General features: G+C 39.9%; 1 protein-coding gene across 1 annotated transcript in view; it reads left to right on the top strand.

The window, feature by feature from the left end:
* CAMK4 (calcium/calmodulin dependent protein kinase IV) overlaps positions 1-18334 on the top strand; it is a 208405-nt gene that overhangs the window by 172669 nt on the left and 17402 nt on the right. The window contains exons 6-7 of the mRNA XM_036065756.2: positions 3987-4077; positions 6117-6191. Of these exons, the coding sequence (XP_035921649.1) occupies positions 3987-4077; positions 6117-6191 (166 nt within the window). The remainder of the gene's footprint in view (positions 1-3986; positions 4078-6116; positions 6192-18334) is intronic.

Raw genomic sequence — 18334 nt, 5'->3', positions numbered from 1 at the left:
AACAATAACACAGCACTCATTAATTTTTTTGTTTTAGAAAATATATTTTTATTAGAAAATGTTTATGTCAATATGTCACGAGTTTATTTTTTTTTAATAAATTAGTAATTTTTTTATTTCTCGTTTTTAACTACTATCATAGTAACTAATGTTAGATGTAACTCATATAAGCAAAAACTCTTGGAGGTTTTCAATATTTTTTTTTTTTTACTATAAAGGGGTCCTGAGACCAGGAAGTTTGAGAACTGGTGCTCTCAAAGTGTGGCTGCTTCTAACAATTGTATCTTTTTGGGGGAAGACAAAAGATCATATTCCACGTTTTCCTTTTTGCTTGGCTTCTTGCCTTGAGATAATGTAAAAGTTAAAAATACTAATTAGTGGTTAAAGGCAATCAGTGGAACTAAGCAAAAATAAAATACTGACCCCTGCCATTTTGTCAGTCAATACATTTAAATGCCTCCTACCACATGTGTACATGATTATATCTCGAGTTTTCATAATCTTTCTACACCAAGTAATTTATAGCAAATGATTCCTGCCTGTATTTTTAAAAGCCCATGACCTTCAGTATTTCATTGCTTTATTTTGTTTTTAAATTTGTTCCTCTGTTAGTGCTAGCTCTTAAATGTATTATTTTTTCTAAAATTTTTCTTGTTATCTGGTTTAGCTCTCCTCTATGGAGTGCCAAATGGTGTCGTTTTGTTTTGTTTTGTTTTAATTTGGACTTAGAACACAAAACTACCATTTTTGGTAGTTTTGTACCATTTCTGTTCAAGAAAGCCAGAACAATATTTAATGAGCGTCTTTATGTAATTAGTACTTTGCTAAACCAATGCTTGTAAGTTTATCTCATTTGTTGTTATTGTGTTGCTATTTTCGGTGTCATTTTCTTCCCAAAGCAATGGAGCTTCTTAATTGGGTTAAATTGGGAGTGGGGGAGATCAATATTTTCCATTGATCCCAAACTGTAATTCTTAGGTATGTTCCAAAGCAACTATATGAGAAACGCATTTTTGCCTTCAAACTCAGCTTATGCAAGATATAGCATCTTCGTCCTCAGGGGTCTGGTGGGTTTTCACTAAGGCTGAGCATGGCTCTCTGCCTTCCCACCGATCCTCCCCTTCCCATGGCCTTCCCGCTCCTTCATCATTCTCCCCTCCTCTCCTTTGCCGTGGTTCTCCTCTCATGCCCACCCTACACAATCAAGCATCTGCTTGGGAGTCATGTAGTGGGCAAGGCTGTGACTCCACTACCACATGCCTGCATCTGAATCCCAATTCCAGGCGTCTAGTTGTGACATTGCACACATCTCTGGCCTCTTTATGCTTCAGCTTTCTCATTTGCGGAACAAGCATCAATATGATTTACCTCACAGAGCTGCTACGAAGATTAAACAAGTTGATAGGTACAAAGTGTTTAGAATAGTGTTTGGAATACAGTAAGTGTGTAGGGCATTAAGGAGTGAGCTCGACCTGGTAAGACATGAACAAAAGCAACTTTCTTTTGTCTCGCGGTTGTCCTGGCGAATCAACCCTATGAATTTCCTCTCCTTCATGAATAAAATTTCAAGCCATTCCTGTAGCTTCTCCAGTCACTCTTGGAAAAGGAAAAGACCAAGATTTTAGACTCATTCAACTTTAAACTCCCTCCTTTCCCCAACATGGACCTTAGAGATCTGTAATTTGTAAATAGAGGGGATAGGAATACTTGTTATTTTCTTCTCTTTCTCTTTATCCACCAACCAATCGTGCTCCTTCTAGGGTTGTTGTGAGGGCGACAGTGAGGAGAGGGAGAGGAGGTGGAGGGTTAGCAAAGGTCTTCCCAGACTGGTGCAGTTATGGTCTGGCATCTGTGGTCTCTGGGTGTGTCTGGTGACAATGCCGATGTTCTTTCCCTGTGGGACACCACTGATGGCTCTACAGAGACCCACTGCAGGGCAGTTCTCTCACTTCAGGTAGTACCTCTCTGAGGAGTCAGTGGTTCCTCAACCGCCTATGCCACCTCCCTCATGTTCTGCTTCCTGCAGTGTTGAGATGAGATGGCATCACCCCAGCATGAAACATTCTTCAGGGGAGACTCATGTGTGGTTCCCTTCTGCACAGCCCACATTGAACCTGTGAGAAATGAGCACCCTTGTTCAGTTCTTCTTTGAGGGCAGCTGAATCTCACTGAAGCCCCCTCTTCTTACTCCCCTGTTCTAACCACCTCTTGTTTTCACGAGTGAGCTGGGTATCAGTTCCTGTTTCCCCAAATCACTAAGTAAGACATGTCAAGCACCACAAATTGTAACCTTGAAGCTGTCCACCTTCTCTTACTTGGCTTGCAGAGAAAGAAGAGATTCCCTCCCTTCCCCTAGGATATAGGAAAGGAGAAGAACTGAAGTACCCTGGCAATTTTTTCTCTTAACCCAACAGAAAAATGGGCAAAGGATATAAATGGGCAGTTCACAGAAGAGGAAAACCAAAAAGCAGATACTACACCAGTAAACAGGGAAAGACAAATTAAACCAAACCTAAGATACAATGTTTGCACTGCAGCTCAGCAGAAGTTAAAAGTACAGATATGGTAAAGATGTTGGGAAAACAGGGCGCCTGGCTGGCTCAGTTGGTTAAGTGACTGCCTTCAGCTCAGGTCATGATCCTGGAGTCCCTGGATCGAGTCCCGCATTGGGCTCCCTGCTCGTCAGGGAGTCTGCTTCTCCCTCTGACCCTCCCCCCTCTCATGTGCTCTCTCTCATTCTCTCTCTCTCAAATAAATAAATAAAAGCTTTAAAAAAAAAAAAGGTGTTGGGAAAACATAATAAACACACTGTTTGTGTGAGTAAATGTTGATGGAGTTTAAAAATTTTCAATCTACCTTTTGACCCCACCAGATGTGCTTCCAGCTCTCTGTCCTAGAGAAACACAAGCAAAACCACCCAAATATCCAAGTGCTAGAAGGCTTATTACTGCATTATTAGTAATTTTTAAAAACCTGAATGTCCGTCAAAAAGGGACTAGCAAAATAAATTATGATGCATTCAACAAAATGGACACAAGTGTAAAATAGAATAAGCTGTAATGATTTGTGGGAAAGGTTTCAAAGACATTGTTAAATGAAAAAACAATGTAAAAATTAATATTAATCATACATTTATGTAAGAAAATGAAAAAATCAGGAGTATTTCCTTGCATACGTATATTCATGTTTGTGAATTCATAGAAAAACATTCAAACCATTTCAAAGTGATGAGTGATTACTTTTGGAGAGGGATCTGAGACTAGGGGAAGCAGGATCAGGTAAGACTTCCACATTCACAGTGAGAGTATGTTACACGTGTGATAACACATAATTTAAAAGATAATTTAAAATAAAATAAAATGAGTAGAGTTGCTAGGAGTGATCTTTAAGATCATCTCAAATATGCCACTCTATATTGATAGTTGGATTTACTAATCCTCAGAAGAGCCTATGAGAGCATTTAGCATCTTTAAACAATATTTATCATATTAAGGATAGTCCTCTATAATAATTACTCACATCTAAATACCTGTTCAAACAATAATTATTAAGTCTTTGCAATGGTTGTGAGCTTCTAAAATGATACATATAATTATGCTTTATTCAGATAATAAACCAGACAAATTTCAATACACAGAATACACTTGACTTTATTATAATGATAGTTAGCAGATTTGAACTTATATGGTAATATGCATAAAGAGAACCACAACTATTTTTCTCTGAGGAGTAAATATTTTATTTCTGGACATTGGTTTTATACGCTTTAAACTGCATTTCACTTTTAGGTAACTGTATATAAGCTGTTCTTGAATTATGTGTGGTATAAACTTATTTTCCTATTGTGTTTATTTTTAAATCATATATGTGTGTTGTCGAATCACATAACATAGTAAAGATTATTCTAATTCTGAAAAGATTAAACATAAATGTTGGAACCATAAATACGGTTACTGGAATGTTACTCCATTATGTTCCCTATTTAGTACCTACATGAAAATGGGATTGTCCATCGTGATCTCAAACCAGAGAATCTTCTCTATGCAACTCCAGCCCCAGATGCACCACTCAAAATCGGTGAGGACATTTCCTGAAGTCTTACGACCCCTTTCCCAGAGCAGAAGAAATTTATTCCATAGAATTTTAAAATATTGTTCCATCCAGTTTTGCCTCCATTTAATTTCCTTGGGTATTTCGTGTCTGTAAAGGAATAATGCATTGTTTTGGAAGTCTGAGTTTTTTCCTGATATATTGATCTGGAAGCAGTGCCTAGGAGTTGGTGCTCCAGTTCTGGACACAAAGGAAACATAGCTCTTAGAAATGACAGGGACTTCAGAAGGTGATGGTGTATTTTGTAGATAAGTTTATATAGAAGAAAATCACAGATAACATAACACTTCTTTTTTTGTTACTTTTTATTCCATAAATTAGTTGGAGCTTAATTTTAGATATTCAAGGACTTTGACACAAAATGCTTAGTACCTATCAGCGAATTTAGGATCTGAGTCATTTGTTTATATGAACAGAGATAAATTAAGATCCATATTTCTCAAGAGTGCACTCCACAGAACACTGGTTCCTCAGCTGAGCAAACAAGAGTAAATACTCTAATTCCCTTTGCGGGGGGGTAGGTGGGAGTGGTTTGTGGAAGTGCTAAGTTGGTCAAATAAATTAGGAAATGCCAACTTAAACAAGATTTTTTATTTCTGCAGGACTTCTCAGAACTCTAAAAACGCTAATGTGTAAACTGACATCTAAATTAGTATTTGTGAGGCTTTTCCAAAGTCTTCCTTGACTCTGGGAACCTTGTTTTTTCTCCCAGTAAGCATGTTGAAGAACCACAAAGATGAACTTTGTGAAATTCCAGTCTACTCAAAGAGTTCTTTAAACAGCATTTTAGAAAAAAAGCATATTAAATGTTACTTTCCCTGTCTTTTCATTTGCAAGTAATAATAACAGAACTTATTTTATAGGAATTCTCCTTCGCAGAATCTGTGTTAAATCCTCTGAAGGACATTGTTCTTTTGGTGCTGACCTGTATAATGTTAATCTGATAAGTTCACTGCATTAGCAGTGTTAACACCTTTGAAAATTAAGTTATACATATCATGGAAGAGCCCAGACAACATAATGTGCTTTATGAATGCAAGAACCCAAAGAAAAAATACCGAAGTCCTGCTAGGCAGCCGGCTTGTTCTTGTAATCACTCCTGATAGGCAGTGAACAGCAGGGAGACTTCCATTTCCTTTGACATCACTTTCAAAGATTTTATCCCTAAAGAAATTTCTTTAAATGGATGGATAGATACTAATTTAGACAGGAGAGGCTTTCTTTCTAAAGGACTTCCTGCTGCTTTCCCTGATAAGGATCAGCACCTCCGTGGAAATGTGGGTTTATCTTTGAAGTCTAAAATGGCATCAATTCTGCACCTGCCTCTCTTGAAGAATGGCCTTGAATGGTTTCCTGATGTTTTCTGAGTGAGAGAGAAGTAGCCCAGCAAATAGACCATAATGGTAGCAACTTTGGGTAATGTTTTACCTAAGTAATATTCTGAGGAATAAATAAAGAGGATTTTTGCAAAAAAAAAAAAGTGTTATATTCCTTATATGAGAGTAAATCCTTATCCATCAGATACACTAAGGAATGACGTTATTTTGAAGCAGAATGAACCTTTTGATATTTCTGTTCATGTCTTTGACATTCACAAAAGCCTAATTTTTTTATTTTGATTTCTCCCCTGGAATGCTAATTCTATATCACTAATTCTATATTGTACTTTAGAGCTACTGTTTCATAAATCTCAGAGTTAACATTAGACAAAATATATCTACTGCTGTTACTTCAAGAACAAATAGCTTATTTGCTAGAAGCTGGGAATTATAGAGAAGAGCATAAAATGTATTTGGGAGTCATATTTTTCTCCAATTTAAAGCAAGGTTCGAATTACTGTTATTATTTTTCAGTTTCTTCTCCCAGGTGACTGGTCCCCTTCTTTATCCAATCATCAGATACAAAAACAAATGAGTCCATTTTATTTTGAATAACAGAAGTATTCTGTCATCTTATGAAAGCTGAGAAAAGACTTGTTTCATTAAATTTTTCTCTTATGTTGTTAGCTGATTTTGGACTCTCTAAAATTGTGGAACATCAAGTACTCATGAAGACAGTGTGTGGAACCCCAGGGTACTGCGGTATGCTCTTTAATACTGATGTTTACTTTTACTGTTATTTGAAATCTATTTTTATTTGGTGATCTAATTTTTTCACTCTTAATATCTCTATTTAAAATGCTTACAATGTGGGGGATGCCTGGGTGGCACAGTCGGTGATTCTTCCCCTCCCTCTCCTTCTGCCCCTCCCTCCACTTCTCTCTCTCTCTAAAAAATGAAAATAAATAAATAAATCTTTAAAATGCTTATAGTGTGATGCAAGTCTCCATGAGGAAGGCACATATAAATGATACTCAGACCACCTCTTTTTCTGCATGAAGGTTCAGTGATGTTGGTTTTAGGTCACCCCTCTTAACAGGGAAAGAGGGAGCCCCAGGGGGTAAGGACTGGGTGCTCTGCACCTGTCTTTTGGGCAGTAGGTACTCTTAAACCCAGTTAGGAGTAGAAGGACAGTCACCAAGAAAGAGGACAGGGAAACAGCTTTGTTTCTGGTTGGAAATAGGGCCATGAGCCCTCAGTCAGTTTCCTTATTTGCTTTTATTTGGGAGGGTGTGTGAGGAGAGAGTGTGTCATTAATTCAGGGGGCATATAGGACAACAGTGAGAATGGGGTAGTCCCTAGTCCTCATTGACAGCACTCACCTAGCCTTACTAAGACAAGGGCTTCAGGTGGGGTTCCCCACCAGAGTCCCCCAGTCTCTAGAGATGGACTGTGTGACATCCTCACATCCGAGAACCACATAACTAACTCATTTTAACAGCTTTTGAATTCATAGAAATCAGACTGCAGAAGGCACAATTAGATATCCACTGAAGCAAATATATGATTAAATTCACAGAATTGTAGTGCTAGAAGAAGCTTTAAAGTTCATTTACTAACATCCTCATTTTGAGTTCCAGAGTATGACTTTCCCAAGATTCCATATCTAGTTGTTAGTGGGTCAGAGATGAGAATCTAGGTAGCCAAGGGCCTAAAAACAGATTTATAAAATTCCCTCTTCAAAAAAGCAATATAGATAAAATCAATATAATTTTCTTCATAGAAATGTTAATCAGTTATTACTTACAGCTTAAAATGTTTTTTCAAAGATTTTATTTTTAAGTAATTTCTAAACCCAATGTGGGGTCAAACTCATGATCCCAAGACCAAGAGTCACATGCTGAGCCAGCTGCCCCTAAAATATTTTTTATTTTAGTGTTTTAAATCTCAAAGTATTACTTGATCATTGTAAGAAGTAATAATCCAAGTATATGTAATCAGTATTAATAGCCTTATGCATTCTTCATCTTTCTCCATGTTTCTATAGTCACATAAACATTTTATAATTTTGCTTTTAACTAGTTAGCTTCTCTAGTGAATCTAAAATATTATTTCCTTGTAGCTCAATTGTCCATAAACCCAATAATTACACAGAATTAAGTATACCTATCTTTCTATTAAATCTTTAAATTGTGCCAAATATTCTTGCTCTGGATCTTAAACTCCTTGGCAATAAGAGTAGTTTATCAATTAGGAGAAAACTCAGAAAACTCCAAGTAACTGTGGCTTAAACAAGATAGAAGTTGATTTCTCTCATGTTAGAAGTCTAGAGAAAGGTAATTCTGGTGGTTTCTCCAGCTATGGCTCTGCAGCTCTCAGTGCCAAGGATCCAGACCTTTTCTGTCTGGCTCTAGCATTCTTTAGCATGCATCCTCAGAGTCCAAAATGGCTGCTTGCAATCACTCATTACATCTGCATTCTATGTGACAGGAAGGGGGGAAAAAGAGTATACCTTTTCACAGTTAAATAGACTTGCTAAAGCTCCATGTCACTTCCGCTTATATCTTATTGGCCAGTCCTCAGTCACAGCCTCCACACTGCAGACTGGCAGTGTGGCCTGTGGCTGGACATGTTGGTGCCCCAAATGAATTCAAGGTACTTTTGCTAAGTATGGGTATCACATTAGACAGCTCACTAGCTCTACCACAGACTTAAAGAGTAGGATTCCCATTCCTAGGAAAAAACCCATTGAACTATGCCATGTTCCCTATAGACATCCTCTTGTTTTGTTTTGTTTTGTTTTATTTTTATATATTTTCCTTAGAACTGTTAGCTGACAACCTGTCCATGACCCTTTCCTTCTAATGGTGCCATAGATATTTCCCCTTTCTCTAATTCGTAGGTCCTTATTTATCGTCTTCCTGTATTTCTTTCATGCCTTCCTACTTCCAAGGCTATGAAGGAAAAAAAGAACCTCAAATTTAGTACTACATGCCAGATGGGGTTGCCCATTTGTGAGTACTAACTGCTGACCAATCGATAGAAGCATTGAAAGAGAATTGATAAAAGAATGATAAAACAAAGTAAGGATTTCCCAAAAGAAAAAAGCTGATGGGCAATTTAGTAATCATTATCTAATAGCAAAAACTTAGTATTCCAAAGAGATAGGTAGGTTGAAGCAATTTTCTGAGAATTAGCAGCCCTAAAATGGAAGTTCAGGAAGAGCTTACACTAGCATCCTTTCAGTGGCTTTGATAATAGTGGTAAGAGCAGTTCTTTCTTGCAGCATTACAGAATAGTCATTCTATGAGTGAATGATTCATTCATTGATAAAACGAACATTGGATGTCTAACAGACTCCAAGTTAGGCACTGAGATTACAAAAGTGAACACCAGGTCTTGTCCTTCCAGGATTTCATGGGCTATTAAAGAAGAAATGCCCATATACAATAAATCAAAGTTTGTTATGGTAAGTTCTGTATTTGTCTGAGCTAAAGGCTTAAAGATACAGGGAGGAGGGAACAATACATCGTCCCCAAAGAGGTTTTTACAGAGGAGGGCATTTGAGCTGGACTCTGAAGGTTGAGTAGGAGTTCAGCAAATGAAGAGGTAGCCACAGGTAATCTTTGTAAGCAGGCAAAGGAAGAGAAAAGCCATAGAGGAGTGGTAGCATCTGGCAAGTTCAAGGACTGTTGGTTACTTTGTCATTTCACACGACTGCAGTATAGAGTCTTTGGTACAGAAGATACGATGGACTTGGAAAGATAGGATGGACCGTATTTTTTAAAATAATCTATAAATCAGGCTAAGGAATTCAGACTTGCTTTGGTAGATAATGGGGATCCAGCAAAGGTTTTTAATCAGGGTAATTATATTTTAAAATCAAATCTGTATCTTATAGATATCTTGATAATGACATTATGACAGATGGATTGGAGGGAGAAAAGAGATCAAAAGAAGACAAATTAGAAAGCTATTATAAATTCTCTTTCCTGTCCTTCTGATGTCAGAAATCTACATACTGGGTGCTGTCAGTCCTCTAATAGCTTCTCAGAATAATGTATTTGATCTGTTCTACATCCAGTCATTTATTTTTAACTATAAAATGATTATAAAAATACTATTTCAGACCCTTGTCATTGCCATAAACAGGCCCATCTTACAGATAATGCCATCTAATAATGGAGGCTTATTTTCCATTTATTATTTATTTTTCCCTGCAGATACCCACATCACCCTAGAGGCTACGTAATGGGGAAGGAGGGAATTGGTTGATTGAATGTGATCCATATAATCTTTGTGCTGTGCTGTAAGGTAGAGTCTCACCAGGAAGCAGTAATTTGCTATATTATAGGAAAAGGCAGAGAAAGCAGAAAGGAAGCCAGAGGTGGAGGGAGGAAGGATTCAGAGGGAAAAATAGAAGTGCTCTGTGGACTCTGAAGTGCTAAATATATGTGTGGAATTACTATTATGTAGCCTGGAATACTTAGGTGGGGAGGAAACTGCCCATTGATAGAATGAACTGGAAATGAGAGCCAAGTGCAAGACTGGTGGGAATCACTGTCATCCTCCAGAAAGCATGACTTACAGAGACTTTACATTTGACATGAAAAGGTATCTGGAGCCCATATAATTGATGGAGAGGAAGAGGTGTGAGCTTGTTTCCTTGCTTGTTGTAAGGGTGATTACATCCCAGGTCAGTTATCCTCATGTACAATGGGTCTAGTTTCTACCTTTACTGGAAGGCTTTCTCAGGTACATCTTTTGAGGGAGTGGGTGTTTATATTTTATACCATCTGTCATTTGTCAGGAAATACACAAGTGAAAAGCCACCCATTCAGTTTCATTCATAGAACCTTTGCCCCAGGCTATTAATAACAGAGGGTTCTCCTATAAGTGAATTGCAAAAGAAAAACCACAGATGCTGTGTGTTTAAGCAAATTCCTCATTATTTCCCGGGAAATGTGCCCAGTTGAAAATAAACTCCAGGCCAGAAAATTAAAATCTGTGATCCAGATAAATGAAATCAATGAGTAGTGCTCGGAAATAACCATGAAGAGATTCTCCACATCTTGTTGGGAAAAGAAATAGGTCTCAAAAAAAAAAAAAAAAACACCACCACAAACAAAAAATCCATTAGGTCATGGCTCCTGATAAATGGCCACAATGTATACAACCCAAATGTCTTGCCTGGTTTAGCTATTTAAGGCTGGAAGTCTGTGGTTGTTCACCCTACCCATGTCAATCACAGAAAGGAAGAAAAAGCTGTTAGAGTAGAAAAGAAAACAGTATGGTAAAGGGTGAGATAAAAGAGTATTTCTGTCTAATACTAATTTCTAATTCATAAGCTTAGTTAATTAAACTATGTATGTTCATATTTCATAGTTCTACCTGTCTGTTCAAATTCTATTTGGAGGGTCTAGAAGCTGTTCAGAATTTATTTTCTGTTGGCATTTGCCAGGGTCGCATAAGAGTGATAATCTTATGTTGTTCCCACATTGTTATGTTTTAAAGAAATAATTTCTTATGTTCATTATACCAAAATTAAAGATAATTTCTCAACAGCCTGGAGTCAGACAGAAGAGATTTCTGTCTACATGAACACACACTAATATGACCAATGTAGGAAAATTTAAGTGAAGTAAAAGAAGTAAATCTAATAATCTAAAATATAAGCTTTCAGAATAGTTTCATAATAGATGTCTTTTTGTTCATTTCTAGAGGACTAAAGAGCTAAAGTGAAATAAAAGTATTATATTATATTGGTAATCTAACCACCTAAGGGATGATCTCACCTGAGAATTAATGAAATATCCACAATGATGACTTCCTTTTTATAGTGAACTTAAGAAAAAAACAGAAGAGTCCGTAGTAAAATGTCAGTTGCGTGGCCTGTAACTGAATGCTTGACAGGCTGGAGTGTGTGCACGGGGTTCCTGTGGGGCTAGCCGACGATGGGAAAGCGTAGGGGATGCGAGACCAAGCAAGCAGAGAATGCTTAGCAGGTGGGTAAAACGTGCATAGGTCCATCTCCCTTTCGCTACCATGGCCCTTCTTTCTCCCTGAGATAGGCTGTGTCACCAGCCACCATATGACTGTCCCAGGCACGCTTACAGCACTTGATCCAAATGAACACGTGCCAGGCAAAGAAAAAAAGTGGGGCTGGGCACAGATACAGGAGTGGTGAGGAAAGGCCATAGATCATCTTGTTCTTGCCCCCGACAGGGACTCTGCTGGTGGAGTGCAGGCTTATTTTAAGCTGTCTTGGAAGTTTTTAAATCTAGAGGAAAATGAGCCTCTTGGGGTATTTGTATTGGTTTGGTACTGACCTAAACAAAGTGTATTCTGTGGAACTTAGTTGTGTAGATATTCAGTCCTTTTTTCATTTAATAAATATTTATTGAGCTCCTACTATGCACCAGGCACTATTCTAGGTGCTGGGGATATAGCAATGAAAGAAACCAACAAAAGCTCTTCTTTAAGGATGGCAGGAGAAGACAAATAATAAACAAAATGAGTGTGTCAATATATAGAAAGAGGTGATGATTTCTATGGAGTTGGGAAAGAGGATAGGAAGTGCTGGGAGCTCAGGCTGCCACAAACAGGCTGATCAGGGGAGGCTTCACCGGAGAAGGGAGCAGAAGAACAAAGACTTGAAAGAGGTAAGGGAGAGAGCAAACCATGTGGATTCTATGGAAAGAACATTCCAGGGAGAGGGGACAGAGCACACCAACCCTGCGGCAAGACTACGCATTGGTGTCTCTAAGTCCAGGAAGGAGGCAGTGGGGTGGAGTGCGGTGACAAGGGGAGAAATAATAGGAGAGAGGACCAAAGAGCTCCAACTGGAAGGATAGAGTTCACATTTACTGAGATGGGGAGGACTTTGGCAGCAAAGGGGTTGGGGCTAGTTGATTTTGATATTTGATATTTGATTTGGGGGCCTGTGAGAGATCCAGGTGGAGGTGACACGTGGGCAGAAGGATATGTATGTTTGAAGTTCAGGAGCAGGGACATGGCTGTTGATATAAATGTGGGCCCTGTCAGCATATAGATGCTGTGTGAAGTCACAAGACTCTCCGGCATCCCCAAGGCAGAAAAAGAAACAACCCAGACTGATCCCGGGACAACATCCCCATCAGCAGGCAAGAGAGAAGGAACCACATTTATTATTCATAGAACATCAGATAGTGAAGGAAGCAGCATCACAGGACAGAATTAGGAATTATGAATGGATACAGATATGGGATACAATAAACAAAACAATAGTCTAACATCTGAAGCTGTTAGCAGTAGGAGGGGCTGCCTCTCTGGCTCAGAAACGGCCCCAGAGGCTGACTGACTCCTGTCTCAGGATTTGGGGCCATCAGCAAGGGGAGAGGAGGAAGAGTCGTGCTCATTTCTGTATCACCCAGCAGATATATGGTATATGGCATCAACAATATTACCACACAATCTCTCTATATGTTTTATATGTGTAAAAATGTGTTGAGGGTTATGGCAAGCACTTAGTTCAATCCAAGTTAACCGAATATATTCTGGCCTAAGATGCCTTATAAAATTGAGCCTAAGAAGATTGTCACCAACATCATCCTCCCACTTTTCATGTTCTCTTTGGTTTAGAAGCAGTCTTTTAATGTGCTGGTCATCCTTGGCTTCTGGGTCCCCATACTATGCATAAATCATTTTCTGTGCTTACCTCTTTATGACCGTAAGCAACTACTTCCAGAACAGAACCAGCCGTGCCAGAGAATTCACAGCGCTGAGGACTCAGCTCTATTATTATACATGTGAGGGTGGAATGTAGGGGAGAAGCGGTCACAGGAAGGGTGACTGATGACAGATGGGTAGGAGACTTGCTTAAAATGTATTCTTTGGGCCCTGAACACCCACAGAGTGTCCCGTTTTAGAATGTTGTTGCAGAAAGGATATGCATAAAATAAAAATATTTCAAAAGAATTATTAGTGATAAGTATCAGTAAGATTTATAGCTCCTTTAGAGAAAAACATGGTATTTGCCATACTTCACAGAGTTCAGAGTCCACGTCCATCACTTTATATCTGTATCTCCATATCTAAAAGAGATTCTTGTATGATGTTAATATTAGGATGAGTTGGATTTATATACTGATAATCCACCTCATCTCATAAAAGTGGAAAGGCAACTTTTCAACAATTAATACCTCTTTGCTATTCCTAGGCCAGCATTCATCACAACTTTAAAGTGAGCAGGAGACCCAGTGTGATTAAGATTCAGAAAAAATAGTGATTAAGGTGGGAGGGTTCCGTGGGATCATAGAAAAGTGAATTTCATAGAAGTGAAACTTTCCCAGGGTAATAAAAATAGGTTGTGTTTATTTTTTCCTCTTCTGAAAGTACTTAGGTGTTTTCAAATATTTGATTTTCTCTTCAGGGTATTATTAAAAAAAATAAAAAGTAAGGTGAGGAAAATAAACAGGCTATCATTCTTCACCCATTTGTAAGATTTATACGAAGAGAAATATCATGCAATCTGTGTGCCAAGGAAGACTTTTTTAAACAACTTCAATGAAAAATATTAAGTGCAAGTTGGACTGACTGCTGTTTGTGGTATAAAAAGATGAAGAGCCCAGGAAAATGGAAAAGATGTGTTGGAACATACAGTGTATCACTTGGGTTTCAAAACATCCTTCAAACTTCTTTCTTGCTCTATGCTAACAAGTCATAGATAACCAGAGAGGCGGAGGCCCCAAATGCCTCCTCAGCCCTTCTCGACCTTTCACACTACGACATGGTAGCATGGAGCTCTTCTGAGATTCACTGTAGTAAACTGACAAGGCTGCTCCTAACCAGAGGCAACCCCTTCTGGAAACATCTCAACTGTATCCCAGTCTGATTCACACCTTCGTTACAACACAGCAAAGTGCACTGGGACACTGCCTGTCTTCTCTGCTGTCAGAGCAAATACTGCACTTGACAGAGCTTCACATGTTGTGCCCCGTTCTCACCAATTATAGGCGACATGGTGACAAAGGGCCACATGTGGTACGGATGCTGAGGAAGGCCCAGTGTAGCGTCTGCGCAGCTGTGGGGACTGCTGCTGTGCGCAGGGGGCTGCCCTGGCTGCATTCGCCTCTGGGTTCCTAGCCACGTTCAGAACTATAAGGGAAGAGAATTTCCAAACACTGCTCTTCTGCTTCAGAGAAGTCCCTCTTTCTCCTCCTTCCACAGTGCTCACTCCTCAGAGGCAAAGTTTAGAGGGACTTCTAGATGCCGTGGACTTTTGTGGTCTCCAGAGAACTCGGAATTCAAGACAAGCCTGTACAAGATGAAATAGATTCTTTCCCCATATGTTTGGAATCACTAAAACAAAAGTCCTGACCGACTGGAATCTGCAGTTGGGCCTCGAGCTGCCTCGCAGGGGCTCATCTCAATGGGACGGGGCTGGGCTCCAGCCCCACGGGCACCCCAGTTCCTCGAGCCCCCTTGCCCCTGCCCGCCACCAAGTCTCTGCCTGTGTGCTTGCTCCAGCCAACCTGGTTGGCTCTTTCCTCATCCACTGCCCTCTCCCTTTGCCTGGTTAACTTCTCTAGTCCTTCACATCTCAGTTTAAACTTTGCTTTCTCTACTCACCTTCCCTGATCTTTCTGAGCAGGTCAGCCCTCTATTAGAGACACCCTCCCTCCAAGCGCTTCCACTTACCACTTTGCATTTCTTCATGTGGTTTTCTGGATCAATGTCTTCCTCCCCCACGAAACTGTGAGCTCCATGATGGCAGAGACTTGTTCTCTTGAACTCCCCATTACTCCCCCAGCACCACCTAACGCAGTATCCGTCATATAGCAGGTACTTAATAAATAGTTCATGATTTGTTTAATGAGTGAATGAATGAACCTGTGGACTTCATTCACCTTAGTCTCCTTTGGATTTGTCTTTCTCAAAACAGTTAACAGTAGTTTGTCAGAAGTCTTCTGGTAAAGAATGCCACTCTGTAGTTTTAACTCAATAGGGTGGGAGGGATTGACAAAATGAACGTACAGTCAGTGACCAAAATCATCCCTCTGCTTTTCTCCTATGGCTTTAGGAAAAGAGGGGAAACCTAGCACCAGTGGTCCCTATCAGTGTGCCATAGGGCATACCCCATGCTTTTTATGTAGGACCATTCCTAGAACTGGTTGCAGTGAATTTATTTAAGAAAGTGAAATTCATCCCAGTCTGTGGATGGACCCTCAGTCTCTAGATGTTTTAATGGTACCATGATCTTATAAAAAACTCAGCACTCTGAGATCTAAGTGGGTTATTGGTAAATAAACATCACTAAAGTTGGAATTTTTAATATATATTTTATATTCAGTAAAAATTGCTTTTTAAAAAGCGAAGCCTGGTATCTTGGCAACTCTGAGACCATTTACCAAAATTATTCTTTGTTGGAGCTTGGAGGATGAAGTGTCCTGGGAGCTCTGTAGCATTTGGTGTTAATGAGCAATAACATAAAGGATAAGGTAAGTTTAGGAAGTGGTAGTAAACTTGGACCCACTTAGAAGACAGCCAGAAAAATCAATAAAGGATTATTGACTATTTTAGAAAAGATTATTCTAAATTATTTTAAATACCTGTTTAAAAACTGGATCACACCTTGAAATGATTTTCTCCCCTACTTCATTTTGTTTGTTTGTTTTGGCAATGAGGTGAGAGAAGACAGGAAGGATAGCTGACAGTGCTTATAGCATTAAAGGGCGAACCAGCTGATGTCTTTTCTTGAACTAAGTTGGAAGTAATCAACTATTTCTCACCTTAAGAAAAATTACGAATTTGCAGAATCCACCACAAGGACGTTTGATACCTAGGAGACTTGTAGCGCTGGTATGTTGGAGCCTGCAATTTATCCTAGAAATCTTCGGCTCTTGGAAAGGGTTCAGAAACATTACAAAAGTATGTTCTGCTGGTCCTGAAGTCAAGGTCATCTTAACTAGCAAATATTTAAAAGTTACTGGTATCTGATTGAGTCTAGGTGCTTAGAGTTTGTTTCCCCTAAATTTTGTATTATGATTAATAAATATTATAAATTCTTTTTAAGAGAAACTTATTATGGAAGGCAAAAACATTCTATATTCCTTTTGTCTCAGTTAACTTCCCCAGGGAAAGTTTAGCTTTTCACACCACAAGCTTTGCCCACATTGCAGCCTAATAATGCCTTACAAGGAACCGAACTGCCTCTGGAGGGTAAGGTTGCACCCTGTGCTGGGAAGGGAAGTCAGATATTGCCATGTCAGGTAAGAAACCCAGACGCCCCATAAAGTGGATTCAGAAAGAATTTTGTTCCGTGGTATTCAGTTCGTTTGGGGCCTTAGCCTGGGAGCTGTAAAGAATGCCAGAAAAACATCTGGCTTTTGCAACAGCGTGCTACTCTCTGGACAGCACAGGAGGGCTGATGGCCATCCCTCCGGACAGGTGCCCACAGGGCAGCACACATTGTAGGCGCTCCCGCAGGAGGAACGGGAGTGCAGCAGGTTCTGGAAGTAGAGTGCAGGTCCTCTCTTCTCGTGTAAACGATCCTTCTACTAATATCACAGTGACTAGCAGCTTAAAACTCAGAGTAAACTTGGAAATCAGCTAACCCAATTCACTTAGATTTTAGAGGTAAAAACAAGTCCCAGAAAATGTAAAAGACTCTCCCCAACATGTGTCTGTATGTTTAAATGTCCATGTGGGACTTGATAGCACTTCACGGACGGGAAGACCGTGGGGAAGGACTAACAGTACAAAGTGTGCATGAGTTCAGCTGCCTGACTGGAATACCTCTCCGCGGTGTAGACAGCGGCAGCCGCCCTCCTGATAGTGGCAGCCTAACCCGAGTTTCCTTTGAACTCTGATGAGCAAAGCATTTGCAAGTGGGAGTTCAGTGTTGGGGCCCAAAGAAACCCCGTATGGGGCCAGATTGCCCTGGAAAAGAAAAACTAACCTGACAGAGTGAACGGTGTTGGCAATGAGCGTGCATTTTTCTTAATCATGCTAATTAAATCTTAAGAGGAAAAATTTCTAGGAATAATGTGCCTATAGATGAGAAAAACTTCTTGGCCCCAGATACCGTGCTTTAGAGGGTGAATCTTGCTGAATGGCTGCTTGGAGTATTACATTGCCCACTCTCATTTCACCGTATGGGCTCTTCATCTCCTGTATTTTATGTAACTCAATTTCTGCAGGGAAGAGAATATCCTGATTACAAAAGGATGGGGGGTGGGGAATAGTATGGGAAGACACCAGTGGAAAATCCACTGTGTTCCTTCTTCTAAGTCACATCCAAAGTCCCAGGAGGATAGCTTCCTTCCAGAGCTCACTTTGACAGTCTACACTGAATATGACATGCCCAGCCTGCATAGACAGGGGATCCAGCTCCCTTGCTCTCCTGCTTCCAGCTGGAAGGAGGAGTGTGGTGCCCCATCCCCAAAGCCTCCCTCAAGGAGCCCTCAGCATCCATCAATCAGCTCCTTCCTCGGGGACCCCACTGACACCTACAGCACTTTTGTTCAAAATAGAAAAAGGCCACTCTGGGCTATAGGTCTGAGCCTTGTTTCTGCATGGATTGTAAAGCTCTCACTTTTTTTTTTTTCGTTCCTTGTTAGTTAGACAAACAAATAACACCTCCAATTCTCGGTGCAAACGATTGGACCCAGTATATGCTCCATTTTCACAGCTCCAACATAATACCAACAGAAAAGGTCTCATCATTCTATACTACAGGGCTGTTTCATGGCTGAGAAGACCTTCCATTTTCACAGTGGTGAGCAGGGCTAATAGGAGCAGGCTTATTGTGCACAGAGAAGGCCCCTTTCTCCATTCATAATCCCAGAGACAGCTGCCCTCAGGTGACCTCCATGTAGTTCTCAGTGCTAGGGCATGTGCCAGGGCCCCTCCGAACTCTTGTTCCA

Source organism: Halichoerus grypus, chromosome 2, assembly GCF_964656455.1.
Source record: "Halichoerus grypus chromosome 2, mHalGry1.hap1.1, whole genome shotgun sequence".
Taxonomy (NCBI): Eukaryota; Metazoa; Chordata; class Mammalia; order Carnivora; family Phocidae; genus Halichoerus; species Halichoerus grypus.
This window is presented reverse-complemented; position numbering and strand designations above follow the sequence as displayed.